The sequence below is a fragment of the Boleophthalmus pectinirostris genome, unplaced genomic scaffold (assembly GCF_026225935.1).
Source record: "Boleophthalmus pectinirostris isolate CB_2022bp ecotype Guang Dong unplaced genomic scaffold, ASM2622593v1 HiC_scaffold_15, whole genome shotgun sequence".
In the NCBI taxonomy this organism is placed as follows: Eukaryota; Metazoa; Chordata; class Actinopteri; order Gobiiformes; family Gobiidae; genus Boleophthalmus; species Boleophthalmus pectinirostris.
The window spans coordinates 2,425,664-2,447,109 of record NW_026571070.1 but is presented as its reverse complement, the minus strand read 5'-3'; the positions used below and the strand labels follow the sequence as shown (position 1 = coordinate 2,447,109).

Genomic DNA, 21,446 nt, shown 5'->3' with positions numbered 1-21,446 from the left:
AGAGAAACACAAATCTATTACAGAAATCTTTCTAAATTAACTCTCTTTTACAAAATATATTATTAAGAACCTGAAACTTGAAGAAAAACACAATTTCAACACGATGTTTTAACATGAACTTGTCTGCAAATAGGAATAAATCAATTTTTCTTGGAAAATCCTGCACTCAGCTCCACTTTTCTCACTTTTGACATTTTTCTGATGAGGGTGTCACGGTCAACAGTCAAAACGATCGTCCTTTAAGAGCGTTTGGAAAGAGACAAGTCTTCATTTGTGCTGCTCTGGTGGGAGGGGCCACGTACAGAGACGCTGGAGACGCTGCTGTGATAAACACCACAGAAAATTAACAAGATTTTAATAGAAAATATCATTAAAATATTTTAGTAGAAAATCAGCCGAGGGCCAGATTAAAGGTCTTGGAGGGCCGGATCTGGCCCCCGAGCCGTATGTTTGACACCTGTGGTCTACATCATCAGAGCTCCAAATGCGGTTTCATCTTGTGATGTCATGAAGTGGTAGTTTAACTTAACTATACCCAGGCCCATCAACATAAATTTGGGGGCCCGGACATAAAGTCACATGGGCGCCCCACTAATATGATGCTGGGTTTGTTTATCGGTCTCTGACTCGGCTCTCGGATATGAAGTCACGTCTGCGCTTCAACTGTTTTATGTTCTGTGTGTCCGACTTGGGAGAAAAACGTGGACACTAAACCAGAAAACTGTTGTTGCTTTAGTACTGGTCGAGTATCAGGCCCCATATTAAGTCTGTGCTTCAACTACACAACCTCCAGGAAGAATTCAGTATCAAGAGTTCAGTATTAGTGAAGTGAAAGTGTCGGTGTCGCGTGAGAGTCGGGCATTTTGGCACGTGAGCAGGAAATGGGCTAAAAACATGGACGACATCGACTACTGACCACTTAGACACAATAAGGTAAAGCCAACTCGGATTCGATCTGTCGGAATCCTTGCTCGGTCTCCTTTGTTCTTCCAAGTTCCGAGTGTCAGTGCGTGTCCTTGGACCTCCGACTCGTATGTATAAACGAACGCACCATTAATAAGGGCCCAGAATTCGAACCTTTGCCCTAAATATCCCTTTGTCCCCCATGTCCGTACCATAAAGGTAAAAAGTATAGAGATTAGAAAGTCCAGGGCTCAGATGATTTTAGTGAAGATGTAAAGTTTAAAAACACAGGAAACTACATTATACCGTATTTTCTGGACTATTGAGCGCACCTGAATATACACCGCATCAACTAAATTTTAACTAAATTAAAAACATTTTACATATATTGGCCGCACCTGAATATAAGCTGCAGGTGTCCATGTCTTCAAGAACCTTTTCAAGTTTGGCCGTCTGATTTCATCGCCTCTGAAAGTTTGTCTTTTTTTCCAGAAATTACGGTAGATCATAAAATAACAATATAAGTTGTTAAATAAATGTAAATATCAAATAAGGACGCTCTGTATCCAGTGTAAAGTTTCCTCTGCATTTGACCCATGATCCTTCAGTGTCTCTGGGTTAAACCTGGACTATTCTAGTGTAAATGAAACAAACAAAAAAATACAAAAACAAATACATTTCAAATTTTTAATACATCATTCTAATAGTATCACTTTTTCAATACATTAAAACTTCAAGAAAATATCTGTAGGATTCTTAATACATTCAAATAATTATTACAAAAATATCAGGGTAAAAAAGACCAACCGAAAGAAGCAGCTTCAAAACCATTTTCTAAAACTAAAAATCAAAAACACAAACTAAATGATGTAAAACTGGATCACGATGAAACGACGATGAAACGACGCTGGAGGGAAACAGCGGAAAAATACAGAAATATGGGACTTTATGGTTTTTATAATCTCACAAAACTGACTCTTATGAGATTTAAGTCGTGTTTTAATGTAGTTTACTTGTCAAAAACAGAGCTGGACTTGTGTTTTGTTTCATTCATGTTTGTCTGTTTACACCCTCAAAGCTCAAAACGAGTGCTCCTCCGTGTTTTTAAACTCCACACACCTTCATTCAAATAATTTCAGCCTTGGAATTTCTGATCTCAACTGAAGTCAAGGTAAAAGGAGCTGTTCATTTCAGTAGATCGTCAGTTCAAGAGCTGAAACCTGAAGGTGTCTGGAGTTTAAAAACACAGTGGAGCACTTTCTGTATCACCACATGACATCACAAGGTGGAATAGAGTGTTTTCTGGTTGAGAGAAGAACTCTAAAGCCTAAAAAACATGAAATTTGAAACCCAAAAACGTGTGAATGAAACAACAAAACCACAACTCCGGGTCCGTTTGTGACGAGGAAACGACATTAGAACAAAGAAATCAAAATAGACATTTTTCAAAATGACCCGAAGTTTCTCGCTTTAGGTTTTGGAGCTTCCGGTTAATGGTTTTCCAGCCGCTTCATAAATCTTCAACCAACAAACTCCACAAAGGAAAAACATTCTAACATGAATTTATCCACAACTATCAAGAGAAGAAAGATCGAAACTTAAAGGAAACAACAACGCAACTGAGCAAAACTAACATTATGATCATGACACAAATAAACTAATGCTATGATCATGAATAAAACAGAAGGAACTTGTTCACCCAAATTGATTCTACAATTAAAATTAAAATAGATTTAATGTCGTCGATATTCGCATAGACAGATTTGGCGGTTCAAATGCTCCACATCTCTAGGATCATAAAATTTGTAGTTTTTTGTAGTTGACGACGACGCATTAGTGACACTCGTTTTCCTTTAAGCTTTCGTCTTTCTTACCTTGACAGTTGTGGACGGGGCCAGAGTCCTGCACCCGCCCGCACCCGCGCAGTCCTGCACCCGCCCGCACCCGCGCAGTCCTGCACCCGCCCGCACCCGCGCAGTCCTGCACCCGCCCGCACCCGCGCAGTACAGCACCAAACCCGCCCGTTAACCCCTCATTTTAACAAAGTTAAGCCCGCACCCGCCCGGACCCAGGACTAACCTAGGACTGATTCCAGGACTGAGCCAGGAGGACTAAACCAGGACTTAACAAGGCCTAAACCAGGACTAAACAAGGCCTGAACTAGGACTAAACCAGGACTAAACAAGGCCTGAACTAGGACTAAACCAGGACTAACAAGGGCTGAACTAGGACTAAACCAGGACTAAACAAGGCCTGAACTAGGACTAAACCAGGACTAAACAAGGCCTGGCGTAGGACTAAAACAGGACTAAACTAGGACTAAAACGGAACTAAAACAGGCCTGAACTAGGACTAAACCAGGACTAACAAGGCCTACGTAGGACTAAAAAGGACTAAACTAGGACTAAAACGGAACTAAAACAGCCTGAACTAGGACTAAACCAGGACTAAACAAGGCTGACTAAGGACTAAACAGGACTAAACAAACTAAAAGGCCTGAACTAGGACTAAACCAGGATTAAACAAGGCTGAAGTAGGACTAAAACAGGACTAAACTAGGACTAAAACGGAACTAAAACAGGCCTGAACTAGGACTAAACCAGGACTAAACAAGGCCTGACGTAGGACTAAAACAGGACTAAACTAGGACTAAAACGGAACTAAAACAGGCCTGAACTAGGACTCACTATCGGGACGGACTCAGAGGTGCGCCCGTGTAGACCGTTGGGTGACTGTGAAAGGACGGGCTCAGAGCTTCATGCTCCATAGAGGTAAGTGCATCTGCTCCTTGGGCTTGGGATTCTCTCTCCTAAGTCCAAGATTAGTCCTGGTTTAGTCCTGGTTTAGTCCTGGTTTAGTCCTGACCCGCCCGTGTGTAATCACGACCCACCCATAAAATTCCAGAATGTTAAAACCCGCCCGTTTCAGCAACTATTAACTCGACCTGGTGCAGGACTCTGGACAAGGCTGTGCAAAAAAAAAAACAAAAAAAACATCGAAATATCGTATCGATATATCTCCAAGAAGATTTTTTTGGTTTATTTCAATCAATTATTTAGTTACAGAGCTACAGTTTTGTTGTTTGTTTAGAGGAAAGAAACTTGTTTATGTGACACATTTGACATTTTCACTGTTTTGATGATTAAAATGTTTGTGTTTCATATTCACTTTGTACAAGAAGAAGTGGTTTAACTTTTAGTATCACAGACATGACTTAGACTTTATTTTTTATTGATCCGTATCGAATCGATTTGAAATATATCGAATCAAAAGTGAAGAATGTTTATCCTTTGTGGAGTTTGTTGGTTGAAGATTTGGTGATGGGGCAGATTTATGAAGCTGCTGGAGAAAACGACACACATTTACACACACATTTACACATTTACACAGAAAACCTTTAACCGGAAGTTCCACAAACCTACATCGAGACACTTCCGACTGATGTGAAAAAAAATAAAAATAAATCAAAGGTGTAATATTTGTCATTTTAACGGTCGTTCTGTGCAAAGAAGGTGCATCGTTTCAGGTCGACTCCAGTGACTAAAACATGAAACAACGATTTCACGACAGTAACATGATTTCAACACCAAAAATTCTACATTTTCGATATATTTTTAGGTTCAGAAGGTCGACAATATCAACGTTAAAAGACGTTAAAACTAAACGGTCGTGGTTACGTTAGTGTTGAAAACCTCAGACATGGCGAGAAACGGCTTAAAGCTGCACTGCGTAACTTTTCTAGAGGAAGATCTCCTGCCTGCCACCTTCAGTTTCAACGTCCCTCTTTCAGTTTGCCTGGAATGTTCCACAGTGTGGCATTATTATCTAGCTCAGGTTACAGGGCAGATCTGCGGAGAGGCGAGCGCACTCACAGTAAGAACACGATTATCAAGAGCTGAGAAGAAGAAGAAAAACGTCGAGTAAAAAAGCAGGATCTGTCTGGTTCATCCGTGTGTCGTTCGTTCATTTGTTTTTCAAAATAAAACCAAATATAAGAAAATGAAAAAACAACAGTTTTGTTCATTATTTGTCTCCAAAACCAAAATGAAAAACAGATAATGATTAATTTTTTAAAGTTTTTGATTTTGGTTGATTTTTAGTTTTTTGAAAATGTAAAAAATGGATAATGGACAGAACCAGGACTAAACCAGTCCCGGTCTCAGTCCCGGTCTCAGTCCCGGTCTCACTTCCGGTCTCACTTCCGGTCTCACTTCCGGTCTCACTTCCGGTCTCACTTCCGGTCTTGTCCCAATATGATCCGGGTCTTAGTCCCCGTCTCAGTTTTGGTCATGGTCCCAGTCTCAGTTCTGGTCCCAGCCTGGTCCCAGTCTCAGTCCTGAACACCTGGAAGTTTATGCAGGCGTAACTCTGGGCCCAGTTTAGTCCTGGTTTAGTCCTGGTTTAGTCCTGGTTCAGTCCTGGTTCAGTCCTGGTTCAGTCCTGGTTCAGTCCGTTCTCCGTTTTTTCCATTTTTCATTTAAACACAAAATCAAAAACTGAAAAAAAAACCCGAATCATTATCTGTTTTTTCATTTTGGTTTTGGAGACAAATAATGAAAAGAAAATAGTTTTTTTTTTTCGTTTTCTTATTTTTGGTTTTATTTTGAAAAACGAATGAAAGAACGATACAGGGATTATGTTTAATGCCATACTGCGGAACATTCCAAGCAAAGCGGTAACGTCACCATGGAGACAAGCAGATTATACTACAAAGATCTGTGGAGAGGCGAGCCCACTCACAGTAATAACACATGTTTATCAAGAAATTAAAAAATATCCCGTAAAAAACTTGGATTTTTAAGTTTATTTCCATACTGTGGAACATTCCAGGCAAAGCGGTAAAGCCTCCATGGAGACAAGTAGATGACGCAACCCGAACCAAGTTACAGGACAGATCTGTGGAGAGGCGAGCCCACTCAAAGTAATAACACATGTTTATCAAGAGATTTAAGACAAATAAAAACATCTAGTAAAAAAGTTGAACTTATAAGTTTAATGCCGTACTGTGGAACATCCCAGGCAAAATAGTAACGTCACCATGGAGACAAGCGAACGGCAAACACTTCCACTGGAAAAGTTACGCAGTGAACCTTTTTAAAAACTGGCTGTATACTGTATGAGTTTTTTTTTTTTTTAATCACTTGGTAAATCGTAAACGTTTTTCGCTCGCTTTAGTTGGTCCTGATGTTTTATTACACGACGTACGAGTGACGTCGGCTTGTGGGCGGAGCCTCGTACTGAATCTCACAGCTAAAAAACGTAAAGAGGGTTTGAATAGAACGCTGGAGAGATCGCTAGATGACTCAAACGGAAATGGATAAGTCAAAAAGCTCTTCAGACGTGTTTTTGACGAGGGATTATTACTTTTAAAAATCGATTTTGCACAATACCCCCGCTTTAAAATTTAACTTCGACCTCCTGGAATCAAACCTGAGACCTCCTCGCTGCGGGGTGAGCGCGCCGACCTTTAACCATCCTCCACAAACAATTTTAACAAACAGAGGCAGTGTTTCGGTAAATATTCGCGTTTAAAAAGGTGCCACATGCTGCATAACGTTTATTTTTAAAATAATAATTTCATTTGTCAGTAAAATAGTCACTTTTTCTAAACAAACCTTGAAATCTGCAGCAGAATCGGGGTCTCGGTTCACAGTGGAAATGCATCGTCCCATCGTCGGAGAAATCGCTTAAAAACTAAATTCTGACTTGGTTCCTTCTCGTTCCTTCATGGAGTCCGTGCGCAGTGAGACTCTGGGATTGTCTGGGTAAAGTCGTAGTGGGTGATGCTGTGGTGATTTTTTTTGGTCACTGCGGGGCTTCCGTCGGCGCGTCTGTGGACGGGGCGGAGGGTTCTGATTGGTGCGTGATGGAGGAGGGCGTGGCCAACGTGGAAAACCAGGAAGACATGGCGGATTTGGCGCTGGTCAAAGCTCCTTCTAAAGACTGACCTGAAAACACAAAAAAAACAACAAGGTACAATAAAACTAAATTTAAACCAACAGTTGATTCTTGAGAAATTTTAAAACAATTATGTAGTAAAGAGCAAATATAACAGTAAAATCTGTAAATAATGACGATTGCAGCACAGTATTTTAAAAGTTGGCTTCGTAAAATCACTCAAACACTCAAAATTCTGACAAAATACTGTATTTTTTGGACTATAATTCTCACTTTTTTTCATGGTTTGGATGTTTCTTGCGACTTCTATTCTGGTGCGACTTATATTTTAAAGGGCCCACCTCATGCAAAATAACTCTTTTCACATTGTATCTTCAATTTGGGTTTTGGAACATCTATTACATTCTTGGAGATGGTCACAGACCAGGAACTGTGAAAGTCCGACTATTGCTCCTCCCCCGTCCTGAGAAAGCACAGGCTCCGCCCTCCAAACGTGACGTAGACTCTGAGTGAGCCGCCCTTCCTCCGCCGTCTCAGGGAGGGAGGGGGAGACAGACGTGACCCTGACAGTGGCAGGAATAAACTTTTAATCATTATGGAGATACAGCGTGTTCAGCCACATGTGTTGGACCCGGAATCGGACGAGGACTTTGAGGACCACGAAGCTCAAGCACCGAGTCCACATCAGCTGAACATTACTGATTGGTAAAGTATTAATAAACACTATTAGATAAACTGATTATATTGTGTTCACTGCAGCGTAGAACAATGAGCTTATGCTGTCGCTTTTGTTTAGGTTCATGTGGAATTGTCAGACGATGCGGGTGGAGGCGGAGGTGGTGGAGGTGGTGGAGGTGGTGGAGTGGGGGAGGGGGGCGGCTACGAAGCACTTTCTGCTACGTCAAACGCGTCATAGGTGTATTTGCCGCGTCATCGTTGTGGTGTGATTCCACCTCCCACAGATGAATGCTGTTGTTGTGTCCTTGGGCAAGACACTGAACCCCCTCATCCCCAGTGTCAGTGTACTGTGGTGTATGAGTGTGTGTATGTATGTGTGAGTGGTTCCTTGTTGTAAAAGCACTTTTAGAGTTTTGAAGGTGGAAATGTGCTGTGTAAAAATGTGACCGTGACCATCGATCACTTAAAAACTTTCGGTTTATAACCGACATAACAGACTTGAAGTAAAATGATCATGTTTGTGTAGTTTCTCACCGACGGCCTTCCCCGTCTGCACCATGCTGCGGCTCGTCGTCATCATGGCGTTTCCGAACTTCTTTCCTCTTTCACTGTTCTGCACCGAACTGAGACACAAACAAACACACACACACACACACAAACAAACACACACACAACACACACACACAAAACACAAACAAACAAACAAACAAACATGGGTTTAAAGAGACAGACTTTTAAAGGGTCCATATTACTCTATTTTCTGATCTCTGTTCTAATGTCGTTTCCTCTTCAGTGTAGTCACACATGTTTAACACACTCTGCACATTTAGGCTGAGCTCTTCTCTCAGACAGAAAACACAGGAACTGCTCCACTGTGTTTTTAAACTTCACACACCTTCACTAAAATCCATAACCATTCGTGGCCGTAACAGTTTGTCAAAGTCTGATTCCGTCAGATCTCAGAAGCTCAGAGTCTGGGCAGGACTTGGGTGAGAGACACTGGGAGAATCAGGAGCCACAGGAGGGCGCCAGTCGCAAAAAAACTGTTGTTGTGTCACTTCACTCATGTTGTTTAGTATGAAAGTGGAGTGTGTGGTCTGAGGGGCCGATGGCACAGTTTGGCCGCTGCTCTTCCGTCAGTCTGTCCCAGGGCAGCTGTGGCTACAATAGAAGTTTACCACCAGTGATCTGTAAGGCGTCTGAGTGTCCAGAAAAGCGTTACATAAAACTGATGCACTGATTATTATTATAATGTTTGTTACTGTTTGAGCGGTCAGATGGAGTGACCTACAGGTTGTCGGTGTGATTCCAGCTCCCACAGATGAAAGCCGTGGTTGTGTCCTCGGGCAAGACACTACAAACGCCTCAGCAGTGGTTCCTCCCTTTGCCAATCTGACGTGTTGATAATATTTTTAGCTGGTGTCTGTGGAGGAGCTCATTATTCATGATTCACACTGGACTCGATCGGGTTTCGTTTCCAGGAAGTGGCTGAAACGTGAGCGTGTTAGCGTGTTAGCGTGTTAGCGGCTAAAGCGGCGGGTGTAGAGTTTCCTCACTGTACACGCGGGACACTGTGTACATGTACTAACGCTAAAACTACAAGTTTATTCTGCAGCACAGGTGGAAGACGTGCTCTGTTTGATGTTTAAAGCTGCACTATGTGTACGGTGACCAGATTTTCACAATCAAAAACTGGGACATGTCTGGTTTTTGGTGGTTGGTAATAATAAAACGAGTGAAACGAGCACGGAATAAAAGGAAAACTGCTCTGCACTCGGCACTAATGTGAGTCACTACAGTCACATTTTTGTTTTTAGGCAGATTTTGGGTCAGTCCACCTCAATTCACCCAATGAATTAAACCAAACTTTGATGAATCTTGGTATAAAAGGTAAATCATCAGTAGAAAAGCCAAAATTTCTCATTTTAGTTTGATCAGACCAACAGTTTCTGAGATAACGCAATTTCATTTTTTCACTTTTTTGCGTGGTCGCAGAATTTCAAATCGCACTTACTCAGCAACTACTGGTCCAATATCAAAAACCAAAGTATCTCTGGAAAGGGGACAGTGTTGGGAAGGTGACTTTTAAAATGTAATCCCCTACAGATTACAGATTACACACACCAAAATGTAGTTTGTAACGGAATCCATTAAGTTACTTAAGGTGAGTAATGTAATCTGAATACTTTGGATTACTTGGTTTGCTGTAGAGAAGCAAAGACCAGGACATCGTAACATAAAATGTTTTGTCTGATAAAAGAAAATAAAAAGTCCAGACGTTACTGAACCAAATTAAAAATATTATTGATAAAGGAGGAGGAGACACGTCCGCACAGCAGGATTTAGTCCTGTTAAATCCTGTTTTAGTCCTGGTTTTTAGACCTGGTTTAGACCTGGTTTAGTTTCCAGCAATGAGTGGAATTACTGGAAAAAATAAAAAAATAAAAAGGGGGGGTTATATAGCCCAAAATGTGAAAACAGGAAAATACCGCTGTGTAATCGATTTATTTCAACAAAGTAACTGTAATCTAATTACCACTCACTGAAACAGTAACTGTAACTGAATACAGTTACTCATCATTTGTACTCTGATTACATAACTCCGGTACATGTAATCTGTTACTCCACAACACTGAAAAGGGGAAATCATAAGGAATCCAAATCTGTTTTAGCATGTGAGTATTTTTGAGATAAAATCACTTTTGACGTATATTTTGACCTTGAAATTGACATTAAGGGACAAAACCGACCTCAGTGACACCAACAGAAAAAAATTAGGCCTATATGTCGACTACAACATCAAGAAAACCCCTCCAGATTTGTTATATTTTCACACAAATTTACCTAGAAGACATGTCAAATATCCAAATGCAGTTTGAAATTCTGCGTCCACGTCTATTTTCACAAAAAAGTGATCAAATTAAATAGTGATATCTCAGCAGCAGCTACTCTGATCAGACTAAAATTTGAGATTTTGGCTTTCTTGGTTGTAACTTACATATAATTTACACCAATTTTCTTTGCAATTGGACAATGTGAGGGTTCAAACTGGAATTTTTTTTGGGGTGAATTGAGGTAGAATGACTCTTTTCTGTATTTTCAAATTGGTCAAAAATAGAGACACCTGGGACATTTCTTGTATAAAACTGGGACAAATCTGCTGGGACACGGGACACAGGCTCAAAACTGGTCTGGTCACTCTAGAACTGTGTAATTTTTCAGTTGGGGGTCCGTCACCTGCTTGTTTCCATGGCTACGTCACTGCTCTGTCTGGAATGTTCCACAGTGTGACATTAAACAGCTCGACTTTACATTTATTCAGTTACAAGTGGATTTAAAGCTCAAAAAACCCCAGAAAAACAGACGTTCTGACTGTGCACTGTAATACACTGTGGAACATGTAGGTAAAGCAGTAATACCTCCACGGCAACAACCCTCTACCAGAAAAGTGACATAATGCAGCTTTAAAAAGAAGCTTGTGTCTTTGTTTCAGACTCGTACTCACTGTGAGAGTCGCAGTTTGACGTCCGCCACGCTGTACTGTCCCTGGAACGGGTGTCTGCAACCACAACCACAACGACAAAGACTCAACCTCAAATCTGAAAATATTTGGTTTGTTTACAAAAGTTAGAATGTTGTTAGAAAGTTCAGTGTTTCACAAATTCAATGAGAAGACAAATCAGCAGTCGTCCAGCTGAACATTGGGATTACAGATATTGTTCTGTTCACAATTTAAAACTAATTCACCCTCCCTGTGTGTGTCAGATGCCCTCCCTCCGTCCCTTTGTCTCTGTGGGATCTTATTCTGTATAAAAGCTGCAAATTACGAGTCAGTCTGATGTCACTTAGTGTCTCGGCTCAATTTCATTTCTCTCCAGCGACTAGATCAGGAATCGGAACACACGTTTGTAGAGCGCAAACCAGGACTAAACCAGGACTGAACCAGGACTAAACCAGGACTAAACCAGGACTAAACCAGGACTGAACCAGGACTAAACCAGGACTAAACCAGGACTAAACCAGGACTAAACCAGGACTAAACCAGGACTAAACCAGGACTGAACCAGGACTAAACCAGGACTAAACCAGGACTAAACCAGCACTAAACCAGCACTAAACCAGGACTAAACCAGGACTAAACCAGGACTAAACCAGGACTAAACCAGGACTGAACCAGGACTGAACCAGGACTAAACCAGGACTAAACCAAGGACTAAACCAGGACTAAACCAGGACTAAACCAGGACTAAACCAGGACTAAACCAGGACTGAACCAGGACTAAACCAGCACTAAACCAGACTAAACCAGGACTAACCAGGACTAAAACCAGACTAAACCAGGACTGAACCAGGACTAAACCAGGACTAAACCAGACTAAACCAGACTAAACCAGGACTAAAAGGACTGAACCAGGACTGAACCAGGACTAACCAGGACTAAACCAGGACTAAACCAGGACTAAACCAGGACTAAACCAGGACTAACAAGGACTAACAAGGACTAAACCAGCACTAAACCAGGACTGAACCAGGACTAAACCAGGACTAAACCAGGACTAAACCAGGACTGAACCAGGACTGAACCAGGACTGAACCAGGACTAAACCAGGGCTGAACCAGAACTGAACCAGGACTAAACCAGAGAAAAACTAAGACTAAAACCAGGACTGAACCAGACAAAAACTAAGACTGAACCAGAGAAAAAACTAAGACTAAACCAGGACTGAACCAGCACTAAACCAGCACTAAACCAGCACTAACCAGCACTAAACCAGCACTGAACCAGGACTGAACCAGGACTAAACCAGGACTAAACCAGGACTGAACCAGGACTGAACCAGAGAAAAACTAGAACTAAAGTAGGACTAAACCTGGACTAAACCAGAGAAAAAACAGAAAAACCAGGACTGAACCAGAAAAATAACGGGACTAAACCAGGTCTAAACCAGGACTAAACCAGGACTAAACCAGAACTAAACCAGGTCTAAACCAGGACTAAACCACGTCTAAACTAGGACTAAAAACAGGTCTAAACCAGGACTAAAACCAGGACTAAACCAGGTCTTAACCAGGACTAAACCAGGTCTAAACCAGGACTAAATCAGGGACTGAACCAGGACTAAACCAGAACTAAACCAGGTCTAAACCAGGACTAAACCAGGTCTAAACCAGGTCTAAACTAGGACTGAACTAGGACTAAACCAGGACTAAACCAGGACTAAACCAGGTCTAAACCAGGTCTGAATTAGGACTGAACTAGGACTAAACCAGGTCTAAACCAGGTCTGAATTAGGACTGAACTAGGACTAAACCAGGTCTAAACTAGGACTGAACAAGGACTAAATCAGGACTAAACCAGAAAAATAACGGGACTAAACCAGGATTAAACCACGTCTAAACCAGGACTAAACCAAGTCTAAACTAGGACTAAATCAGGACTAAATCAGAACTAAACCAGGACTAAACCAGCACTAAACCAGGACTGAACCAGAATTAAAGCAGGACTAAACCAGAACTAAACTAGGACTAAACCAGAGAAAAAATAGAACTAAACCAGGACTAAACTAGGACTAAACCAGAGAAAAAATAGAACTAAACCAGGACTAAACCAGGACTAAACCAGAACTAAACCAGGACTAAACTAGGACTAAACCAGAGAAAAAATAGGACTAAACCAGGACTAAACCAGGACTAAACTAGGACTAAACCTGGACTGACAAATTCTCAGTTTGTGAAACCCACAAAAGTCTCGAGGTTTCATTTCGCTGACGAGATGAAACCGTTGCTGCTCGTGGAGTTTGTCAAACATATTTTAAACTGACGGTGAGTGTTTGTAAAGTCAGAGCGGAGTGTGTTACCCTGCAGTGATGTGCGTCATCCCCGGGTGTTTGTTGCTGATCCAGACTCGATAATTGTGTGTCATTTTCCAGGCGGTGATGAAGGGGGCGCCGTAGTCCGCTAAGAGACGCTCGTTATCTGCACACAAGAAGAAAACAAACAGGAAACGGACAATTGAATTATCTTTATTTTAATGTGATTTAAGACCAAACAGAGTCACAGCACAAAGACGCTGAGACGGACGAAGACGAGGAGAGAAAATATAAAACTATAAGAGAAATAAACATGTTTAATGTGCAAACCAGGACTAAACAGGACTAAACCAGGACTAAACCAGGACTAAACCAGGACTAAACCAGGACTAAACAAGGACTTAACTAGGACTAAACCAAGGAAAAAACAGGACTAAACCAGGTCTAAATCAAGTCGAAACCAGAACTAAACTAGAACTAAACCAGGACCAAACCTGGACTAAAATAAGACTAAACCAGCCCTAAACCTGGACTAAACTAGGACTAAACCCAGACCAAACACAGTCCAAACATAGACCAAACCTGGACTAAACCCGAACTAAACCCAGACTAAACCAGGACTAAACTAGGACTAAACCAGGACTAAACTAGGACTAGACTAGGAGTAAACAAACACTAAACCCGGAAACTAAACCAGGACAGAACCGGGACTGAACCGGGACTAAACAGGAACTAAACCAGAAAAAAAACAGAACTAAACCAGGACTAAACCAGGTCTAAACCAGGACTAAACTAGGATTAAACCAGGACTAAACCAGGTCTAAACCAGGTCTAAACCAGGTCTGAATTAGGACTGAACTAGGACTAAACCAGGTCTAAACCAGAAAAATAACGGGACTAAACCAGGATTAAACCACGTCTAAACCACGTCTAAACCAGGTCTAAACCAGGTCTAAACCAGGTCTAAACCAGGTCTAAACCAGGACTAAACCAGGTCTAAACCAGGTCTAAACTAGGACTGAACTAGGACTAAACTAGGACTAGACTAGGACTAAACAAACACTAAACTTACTGAACTTAGGACTAAACCAGAGAAAAACTAGAACTAAAGTAGGACTAAACCTGGACTAAACCAGAGAAAAAACAGAAAAACCTCGACTGAACCAGAAAAATAACGGGACTAAACCAGGTCTAAACCGGGACTGAACCAAGACTAAACCATAACTAAATCAGGACTGAACCAAGACTGAGCCAGGACTAAACCAGGACTAAAAAAGCACTAAAACCAGAGAAAAAATGAAGAGAGTTGTGACGATTTTTCAACGTAAACTCAGTTGGAGCCAGAGTCGATGGATCCAGAAGCGCGCCCGTGCTCACTCCCTGTCTGGATCTCGTCGTGTAGCGGGTCAGACATGTCCCTGTATCTAGACGGCGTGCGGTTTGAGTCCTCACCCTGGTGCAGCGCCGACGCCAGCAGAGAGTGCAGGTACAGAGTGAACTGAGCCCGGATCCACTCGTCTCCTCCCTCCCAGCCCGTCCCGTCCAGAAACACGTCGTCTCGGTTCTCCGTCACGTGTTTCACCAAATAATCCACGAATCTCAGGTCCGCCGTGGTCAGAGCCAAAGCCCGGCGCAGCTCCGGGTCCTGGGTCTGGATCCGGGCCTCGTCCACCTCAAAACAAACAGACGGAAAGAAGTTTAAGTCTGGGTTGAGTCCGATTTTTTCTCTGGTTCAGTCCCTGGTTCAGTCCCTGGTTCAGTCCCTGGTTCAGTCCCTGGTTCAGTCCCTGGTTTAGTCCCTGGTTTAGTCCCTGGTTTAGTCCCTGGTTTAGTCCCTGGCTTAGTCCCTGGCTTAGTCCCTGGTTCAGTCCCTGGTTCAGTCCCTGGCTCAGTTCTGGTTTAGTCTTCGTTTAGTCCCTGGTTTAGTCCCTGGCTCAGTTCTGGTTTAGTCTTCGTTTAGTCCCTGGTTTAGTCCCTGGCTCAGTTCTGGTTTAGTCTTCGTTTAGTCCCTGGTTTAGTCCTTGGTTCAGTCCTTGGTTCAGTCTTGGTTCAGTCTTGGTTCAGTCCTGGTTCAGTCCTGGTTCAGTCCTGGTTCAGTCCTGGTTCAGTCCTGGTTTAGAGTAGACCTAGTTTAGTCTACAGTGTGTGATCTGGTCGAGTCCTGGTCAAGTCCTGGTCGTGGTTCAGTTCTAATTTAGTCCTAACTCACTCTGGTCTAGTCCTAAACCAGTCCTGGTTTAATCCTGTACCCCAATATAGACTAAACCAGGACTGAACCAGGACTAAAACAGGACTAAAACAGGACTAAACTCACACTTTCAACTGGATTAAATCAATTTAGTCCAGATAGTCCTGTTTTAGTCCAGATGAAGATCTGCTTTAGTCCTGTTTTGGCCCAGAAGTAGACCTGCTTTAGTCCTTTTTTTTAGTCCAGACGAAGACCTGCTTTAGTCCTTTTTTAGTCCAGATGTAGACCTGCTTTAGTCCTTTTTTAGTCCAGATGTAGACCTGCTTTAGTCCAGATGTAGACCTGCTTTAGTCCAGATGTAGACCTGCTTTAGTCCAGATGTAGACCTGCTTTAGTCCAGATGTAGACCTGCTTTAGTCCTGGTTTAGTCCAGGATTAGTTACGAATTCTCAACGTTGATGTGGCCTATGTCCAAATGAGAAAGCGCTCTAGACCGGGACCAAACCAGGACCAAACCAGGACCAAACCAGGACCAAACCAGGACCAAACCAGGACTAAATCAGGACAAGACCATTATTTTAAGACTCACCTCTATGACCACATCGCTGAGGTGGCGCTGTTGTCTGAACAGGATGTTTGTTGCTCCGGCCACAAATCCTCTGATGGAGACGTCTGACAGGAGGTGGTGCTGCTGCAGAGCCATGTACGGCAGACACAGGTAACCCTGGAAAATAAACCCAGGACAAACAATAAAAACACTATAACCCTGGAAAATAAACCCAGGACAAACAATAAAAACACTATAACCCTGGAAATAAACCCAGGACAAACAATAAAAACACTATAACCTGGAAAATAACCCAGGACAAACAATAAAAACACTATAACCCTGGAAAATAAACCCAGGACAAACAATAAAAACACTATAACCCTGGAAAATAAACCCAGGACAAACAATAAAAACACTATAACCCTGGAAAATAAACCCAGGACAAACAAATAAAAACACTATAACCCTGGAAAATAAACCCAGGACAAACAATAAAAACACTATAACCCTGGAAAATAAACCCAGGACAAACAATAAAAACACTATAACCCTGAAAAATAAACCCAGGACAATAAATAAAAACACTATAACCCTGGAAAATAAACCCAGGACAAAAAATAAAAACACTATAACCCTGGAAAATAAACCCAGGACAAACAATAAAAACACTATAACCCTGAAAATAAACCCAGGACAAAAAATAAAAACACTATAACCCTGAAAAATAAACCCAGGACAAAAAATAAAAACACTATAACCCTGAAAAATAAACCCAGGACAAAAAATAAAAACACTATAACCCTGGAAAATAAACCCAGGACAAACAATAAAAACACTATAACCCTGGAAAATAAACCCAGGACAAAAAATAAAAACACTATAACCCTGAAAAATAAACCCAGGACAAAAAATAAAAACACTCTAACACTGGAGAAACAATGGCAACTTTTACATGATGTTTTTACTTCCAAATTAATTGTTTGCATGGAAATAATAATTCTGAAATGAGGTTTACATGGAAAACTCGTTAAATCGTTTTTATTTGATTCATTGGACTCGGCGTCTGGGGGTGGGGAAGGTTCTGATTGGACAGAGACACAAACAGATTTACGTCGGCTGCTCTACCTCAGCCCACTCCCACATCCCGCTCAAATATCCAAAGAGACGTGGATGAAAGTCCAAAGACAGGACTGGTGGAGCCGGATCATCCGGATCGCGTCAGAAGAGCGACACAACGAACATGAACTGAACCACTGGCATTATTTTTAACAAAAATAAACGAGAAACATGATCCAGGAAGAAATTCATTCAGCTTTAAAATCGGAATAAACCACCAGCTTACTTCAGAATTAAGTCCGAATAATCATTTTTATCAGGAATTAAGTGTTTACATGGACTTTTTAAATTGGAATTCATTTTTATTCAGACTTAAATAAAAAAAAAAATATTAATTTATTTTATTTTTATTTTATAATTTTATTATATTTTTATATGTTTAATAATAATAATAATAATAATAATTTTTTTTTGTTTTTTAATTGTATTTTTTTTTTATTATTATTTTATTATTTATTTATTTTAATTACATTTATTTAAATTAATTTAAATTAATTTTTTTATTTTATTTTAATTTCATTTCATTTCATGAAAATGATGAATGATCCCAGGACTAAAACAGGACTACACCAGGACTAAATAGGTCAGTCCCGGTCCTCAGTCCCGGTCCTCAGTCCCGGTCCTCAGTCCCGGTCCTCAGTCCCGGTCCTCAGTCCCGGTCCTCAGTCCCGGTCCTCAGTCCCGGTCCTCAGTCCCGGTCCCGGTGATTTAACGAGTTTTCCATATAAACATTAGTTCAGAATTATTATTTTAATGTAAACTCAAAAGGAGAATATTTTAATTCAGAATAAAAACCATCCTGTAAACCATGTCAGATGAGTTTATTCTGTGATAATAAAAATAAAGTCCAGTTGTACCTTGGTGAAAATGGCGAGTGGGAGTCCGTACTGATCCTCCTCCAGTCCGGACACCAGCCCCTGACTCACTCCTCCGGCGCCCCCCAGAGGCTGAGACGTGATGGGCGTCCCGGCCGGAGACTCAAAGGCGTCCGGGATCTGCTCGGTCTGGTCTGAGGTCTGGTCTTTGGTCTCGTCTAGAACACTGGGGTCCAGAGTCTCCCAGTCGCTCTCAGAGGAGTCGGGCGAGGTCCGGGACGGAGGCTTCAGGAACGAACTCTCTGGAAAAAAGAAATATTATCAATTTAAATACAGGATTTTATACAAGATGTGACTAGAACTTTGATTTTTGTAACTACTAGACCTGGTGTAGTCCTGGTCTAGCCTTGGTCTAGTCCTGGTTTGGACCTTCTGTAGACTTGGTTTAGGCTTGGCTTAGTCCTCGGTTGGTCTTGGTTAGTCCTAGATTAAACCTGGTGTAGTCCTGGTGTAGTCCTGTTCTTGATGTGGTCTTTGTTTGGCCCTGATTTAGTCTTGATTTAGTCTTGATTTAGTCTTGATTTAGTCTTGATTTAGTCTTGATTTAGTCTTGATTTAGTCTTGATTTAGTCTTGATTTAGTCCTAGATTAGACTTGGTTGGGTCCTGGTCGAGGCCTGGTTTGGGCCTGGTTTGGTTTTGGTTTAGTCCTGGTGTAGTCCTGATTTGGTCCCGGTGTAGTCCCGGTGTAGTCCCAGTCTTGGTTTGGCCTTGGTTTGGCCTTGGTTTGGCCTTGGTTTGGCCTTGGTTTGGCCTTGGTTTGGCCTTGGTTTGGCCTTGGTTTGGCCTTGGTTTGGCCTTGGTTTAGACCGGGTTTAGTTCTGGTTTAGGTCTTGGTATAGTCTTGGTTTAGGTCTTGATTTAGACCTGGTGTAGTCCTCGTCTTGGTTTAGTCCTGGTTTAGTCACTGCACATTTCAACCAAGTTTTTCTAATTAGAATAGTAAGAGTATTAGTAGTCAATGTAGTAGTAGCAGTAGTAGTATTAATAATAGTAGTAGTATTAATAGTAGCAGTAGTAGCAGTAGTAGTAGTAGTAGTAGTAGTAGTAGTAGTAGTAGTAGTAGTAGTAGTAGTAGTAATAGTAGTATTATTAGTACCTCCATTACTGTCTCCATTAGCTCCTGTATGTGTCGTCTGCCTCTGATTGGTCGCTGTGTCGGCCCCCTCCCGCCTCTCTGGCCTCTGATTGGTGGGCTTCCCCGTGGTCCCGCCCCCCTCATGCTCTGATAGGTCGGTGACGGAAACGGACACAAACTCTTCTGCCGCGGAGCCGCTTTCGGGCGTCACACCGGTGTCCTCAGAGATACTGCTCCTGGGTTTGTAGTGAGACGAGTCGACGAGGCCGTGCTCCACCAAACCTACACAAACGAGAACAAAAACTTAAATTTGATCGATAAATGGTTAATGGTTTATGTTTTTAAGCATCTAACTGTTCTAATCTAAGACTCGCCAAGACTAATATTTACTCAGTTTCTTTACGACTGCTGAAATCTGTAGCTCTCTGGCGTTTTTGTTTCATAAAGGAGCTGACGGGAGAAAAAAGGTTGGAGATGCTTCCTCTACCATGATGATAATAAAAAATAAATAAACTCTTTAGACAACAGAATGTGATTTTCAACTTTAAATGGTTGAATTTTCTTTTGTATTCCCATGTGGCCTTATTTATATCTGTGTAATCCCTCTGTGGTCCAGGTCTAAACCAGGACAAAACCAGGACAAAACCAGGACGAAACCAGGACGAAACCAGGACGAAACCAGGTTTAAAGCAGGTCTAAAGCAGGAGTAAACCAGGACAAAACCAGGTCTAAAGTAGCTCTAAAGCAGGTCTAAAGCAGGTCTAAAGCAGGTCTAAAGCAGGTCTAAAGCAGGAGTAAACCAGGACAAAACCAGGACAAAACCAGGTCTAAAGTAGTTCTAAAGCAGGTCTAAAGCAGGTCTAAAGCAGGACTAAACCAGGTCTTAAGTAGCTCTAAAGCAGGTCCAAAGCAGGACTGAACCAGGAATAAACCAGGACTGAACCAGGACGAAACCAGGACGAAACCAGGACGAAACCAGGACGAAACCAAGTTTAAAGCAGGTCCAAAGCAGGAGTAAACCAGGACAAAACCAGGTCTAAAGCAGCTCTAAAGCAGGTCTAAAGCAGGTCTAAAGCAAGTCTAAAGCAGGACTGAACCAGGACTAAACCAGGTTTAAACAAGGTCTAAACCAGGACTAAACCAGGTTTAAACCAGGTCCATTTCAACCAAAAACATTGTCGTGTGGTCTACTGTGTTCTGTCTGCATCTAATTATAAAACATTTAATTGTCCAAGAATCAGGTAGTGCACGTTAGCATGCCATTTGTCGCTCATTATTGTGAAAGCACAAACAAACGTGTTGTTAAAAGCTCTTCTAAACTCATCTCTGTGGATAATTCAGACGCTCTGAATGCAGAAGGAAGTGAGGAAGAACTCTGGATCACTGCAAACCGTTTACAATGAACTAGTTTTGTTTTTCACGATTTTAAGACAGAAAAAAAAACAATACAGTTATAGTTCTGAAATGAAAAATAATCAGATTTTGGTTTCGCAAACGTTTTAATGAGACTTTTCTAACGGAATAAACATTGAACTGCCAAATAAAACCGTATCGCCAGCCTTATTTTGAAGTAAACTTTTTAATATATTTTCAAAGTTCTGACCTGGAAACAGTGACAGAACGGTCATGAGGGCTCCCACCAGTCTGTTCACCGGAGACACGTAAAACAAAACCTAAAAACAGAAGACGCAAATACACTGGTTATTATCATGTGTAATTATATTTAACGAAATAATTTTAATCTATAACTACACAAATCTTACCTTCTTTTCCAGCAAAATAAGTTTAAATAAGATAAGGATCTAAAAGAGCAAAGAGTCAACAACCGTCAACATTATATTTATTATTTTTGTGAGTTTTTATGTTTTAAATGTTTTACCTTGTGTTGAAAGTGCAAAATTAAATCTCTCGGTGATAAACCTGAAATTAAAAACAAGAGACACGGTCAGAAGATGAAGAGGATGAAGAGGAGAGGGTCAGATGGTCAGATGAAGCAGTGAACAGTTTTTGTACCGAGGTAAACTTGTGATCCCTCCAGAGCCGACCCTCTCAGAGAACTGTTCATGTGATCGTACAGCTCCTGCAACGTACGACGAAACAGATTTTGACTTTAAAACGAGTTAATAAAACAGAAAAGCTTAAAAAAGGCGCTGTAGCTGTAATTTTGCCCCGTGTATTTGACCAAAACTTTCCAATTAACTGTCCAGCAAGTGCACGGTTAGCATGGTAGTCACTCTTAACGTTGCTCTGACTGCAAAGCTCTTCTAAACTCATCACCGTGAATATTTAGGAAGGTGAGTGACGAAGAACTTTAGACCACTGCAAACTGTTTAAAATGAAATTGTTCTTTC

General features: G+C 41.5%; 1 protein-coding gene across 1 annotated transcript in view; it reads right to left on the bottom strand.

Moving 5' to 3' along the window:
* Window positions 1–3,426: 3,426 nt before the first annotated feature.
* avl9 (AVL9 homolog (S. cerevisiase)) overlaps window positions 3,427–21,446 on the bottom strand; it is a 35,394-nt gene continuing 17,374 nt past the window's right edge. Inside the window, exons 6-17 of the mRNA XM_055150725.1 lie at window positions 21,109–21,175; window positions 20,975–21,015; window positions 20,859–20,897; window positions 20,699–20,768; window positions 19,117–19,377; window positions 18,001–18,260; window positions 16,067–16,201; window positions 14,742–14,961; window positions 13,338–13,455; window positions 10,985–11,038; window positions 8,014–8,102; window positions 3,427–6,851 (exon numbers count right to left, since the gene is read on the bottom strand). Of these exons, the coding sequence (XP_055006700.1) occupies window positions 6,709–6,851; window positions 8,014–8,102; window positions 10,985–11,038; window positions 13,338–13,455; window positions 14,742–14,961; window positions 16,067–16,201; window positions 18,001–18,260; window positions 19,117–19,377; window positions 20,699–20,768; window positions 20,859–20,897; window positions 20,975–21,015; window positions 21,109–21,175 (1,497 nt within the window). The 3' untranslated portion in view covers window positions 3,427–6,708. The remainder of the gene's footprint in view (window positions 6,852–8,013; window positions 8,103–10,984; window positions 11,039–13,337; window positions 13,456–14,741; window positions 14,962–16,066; window positions 16,202–18,000; window positions 18,261–19,116; window positions 19,378–20,698; window positions 20,769–20,858; window positions 20,898–20,974; window positions 21,016–21,108; window positions 21,176–21,446) is intronic.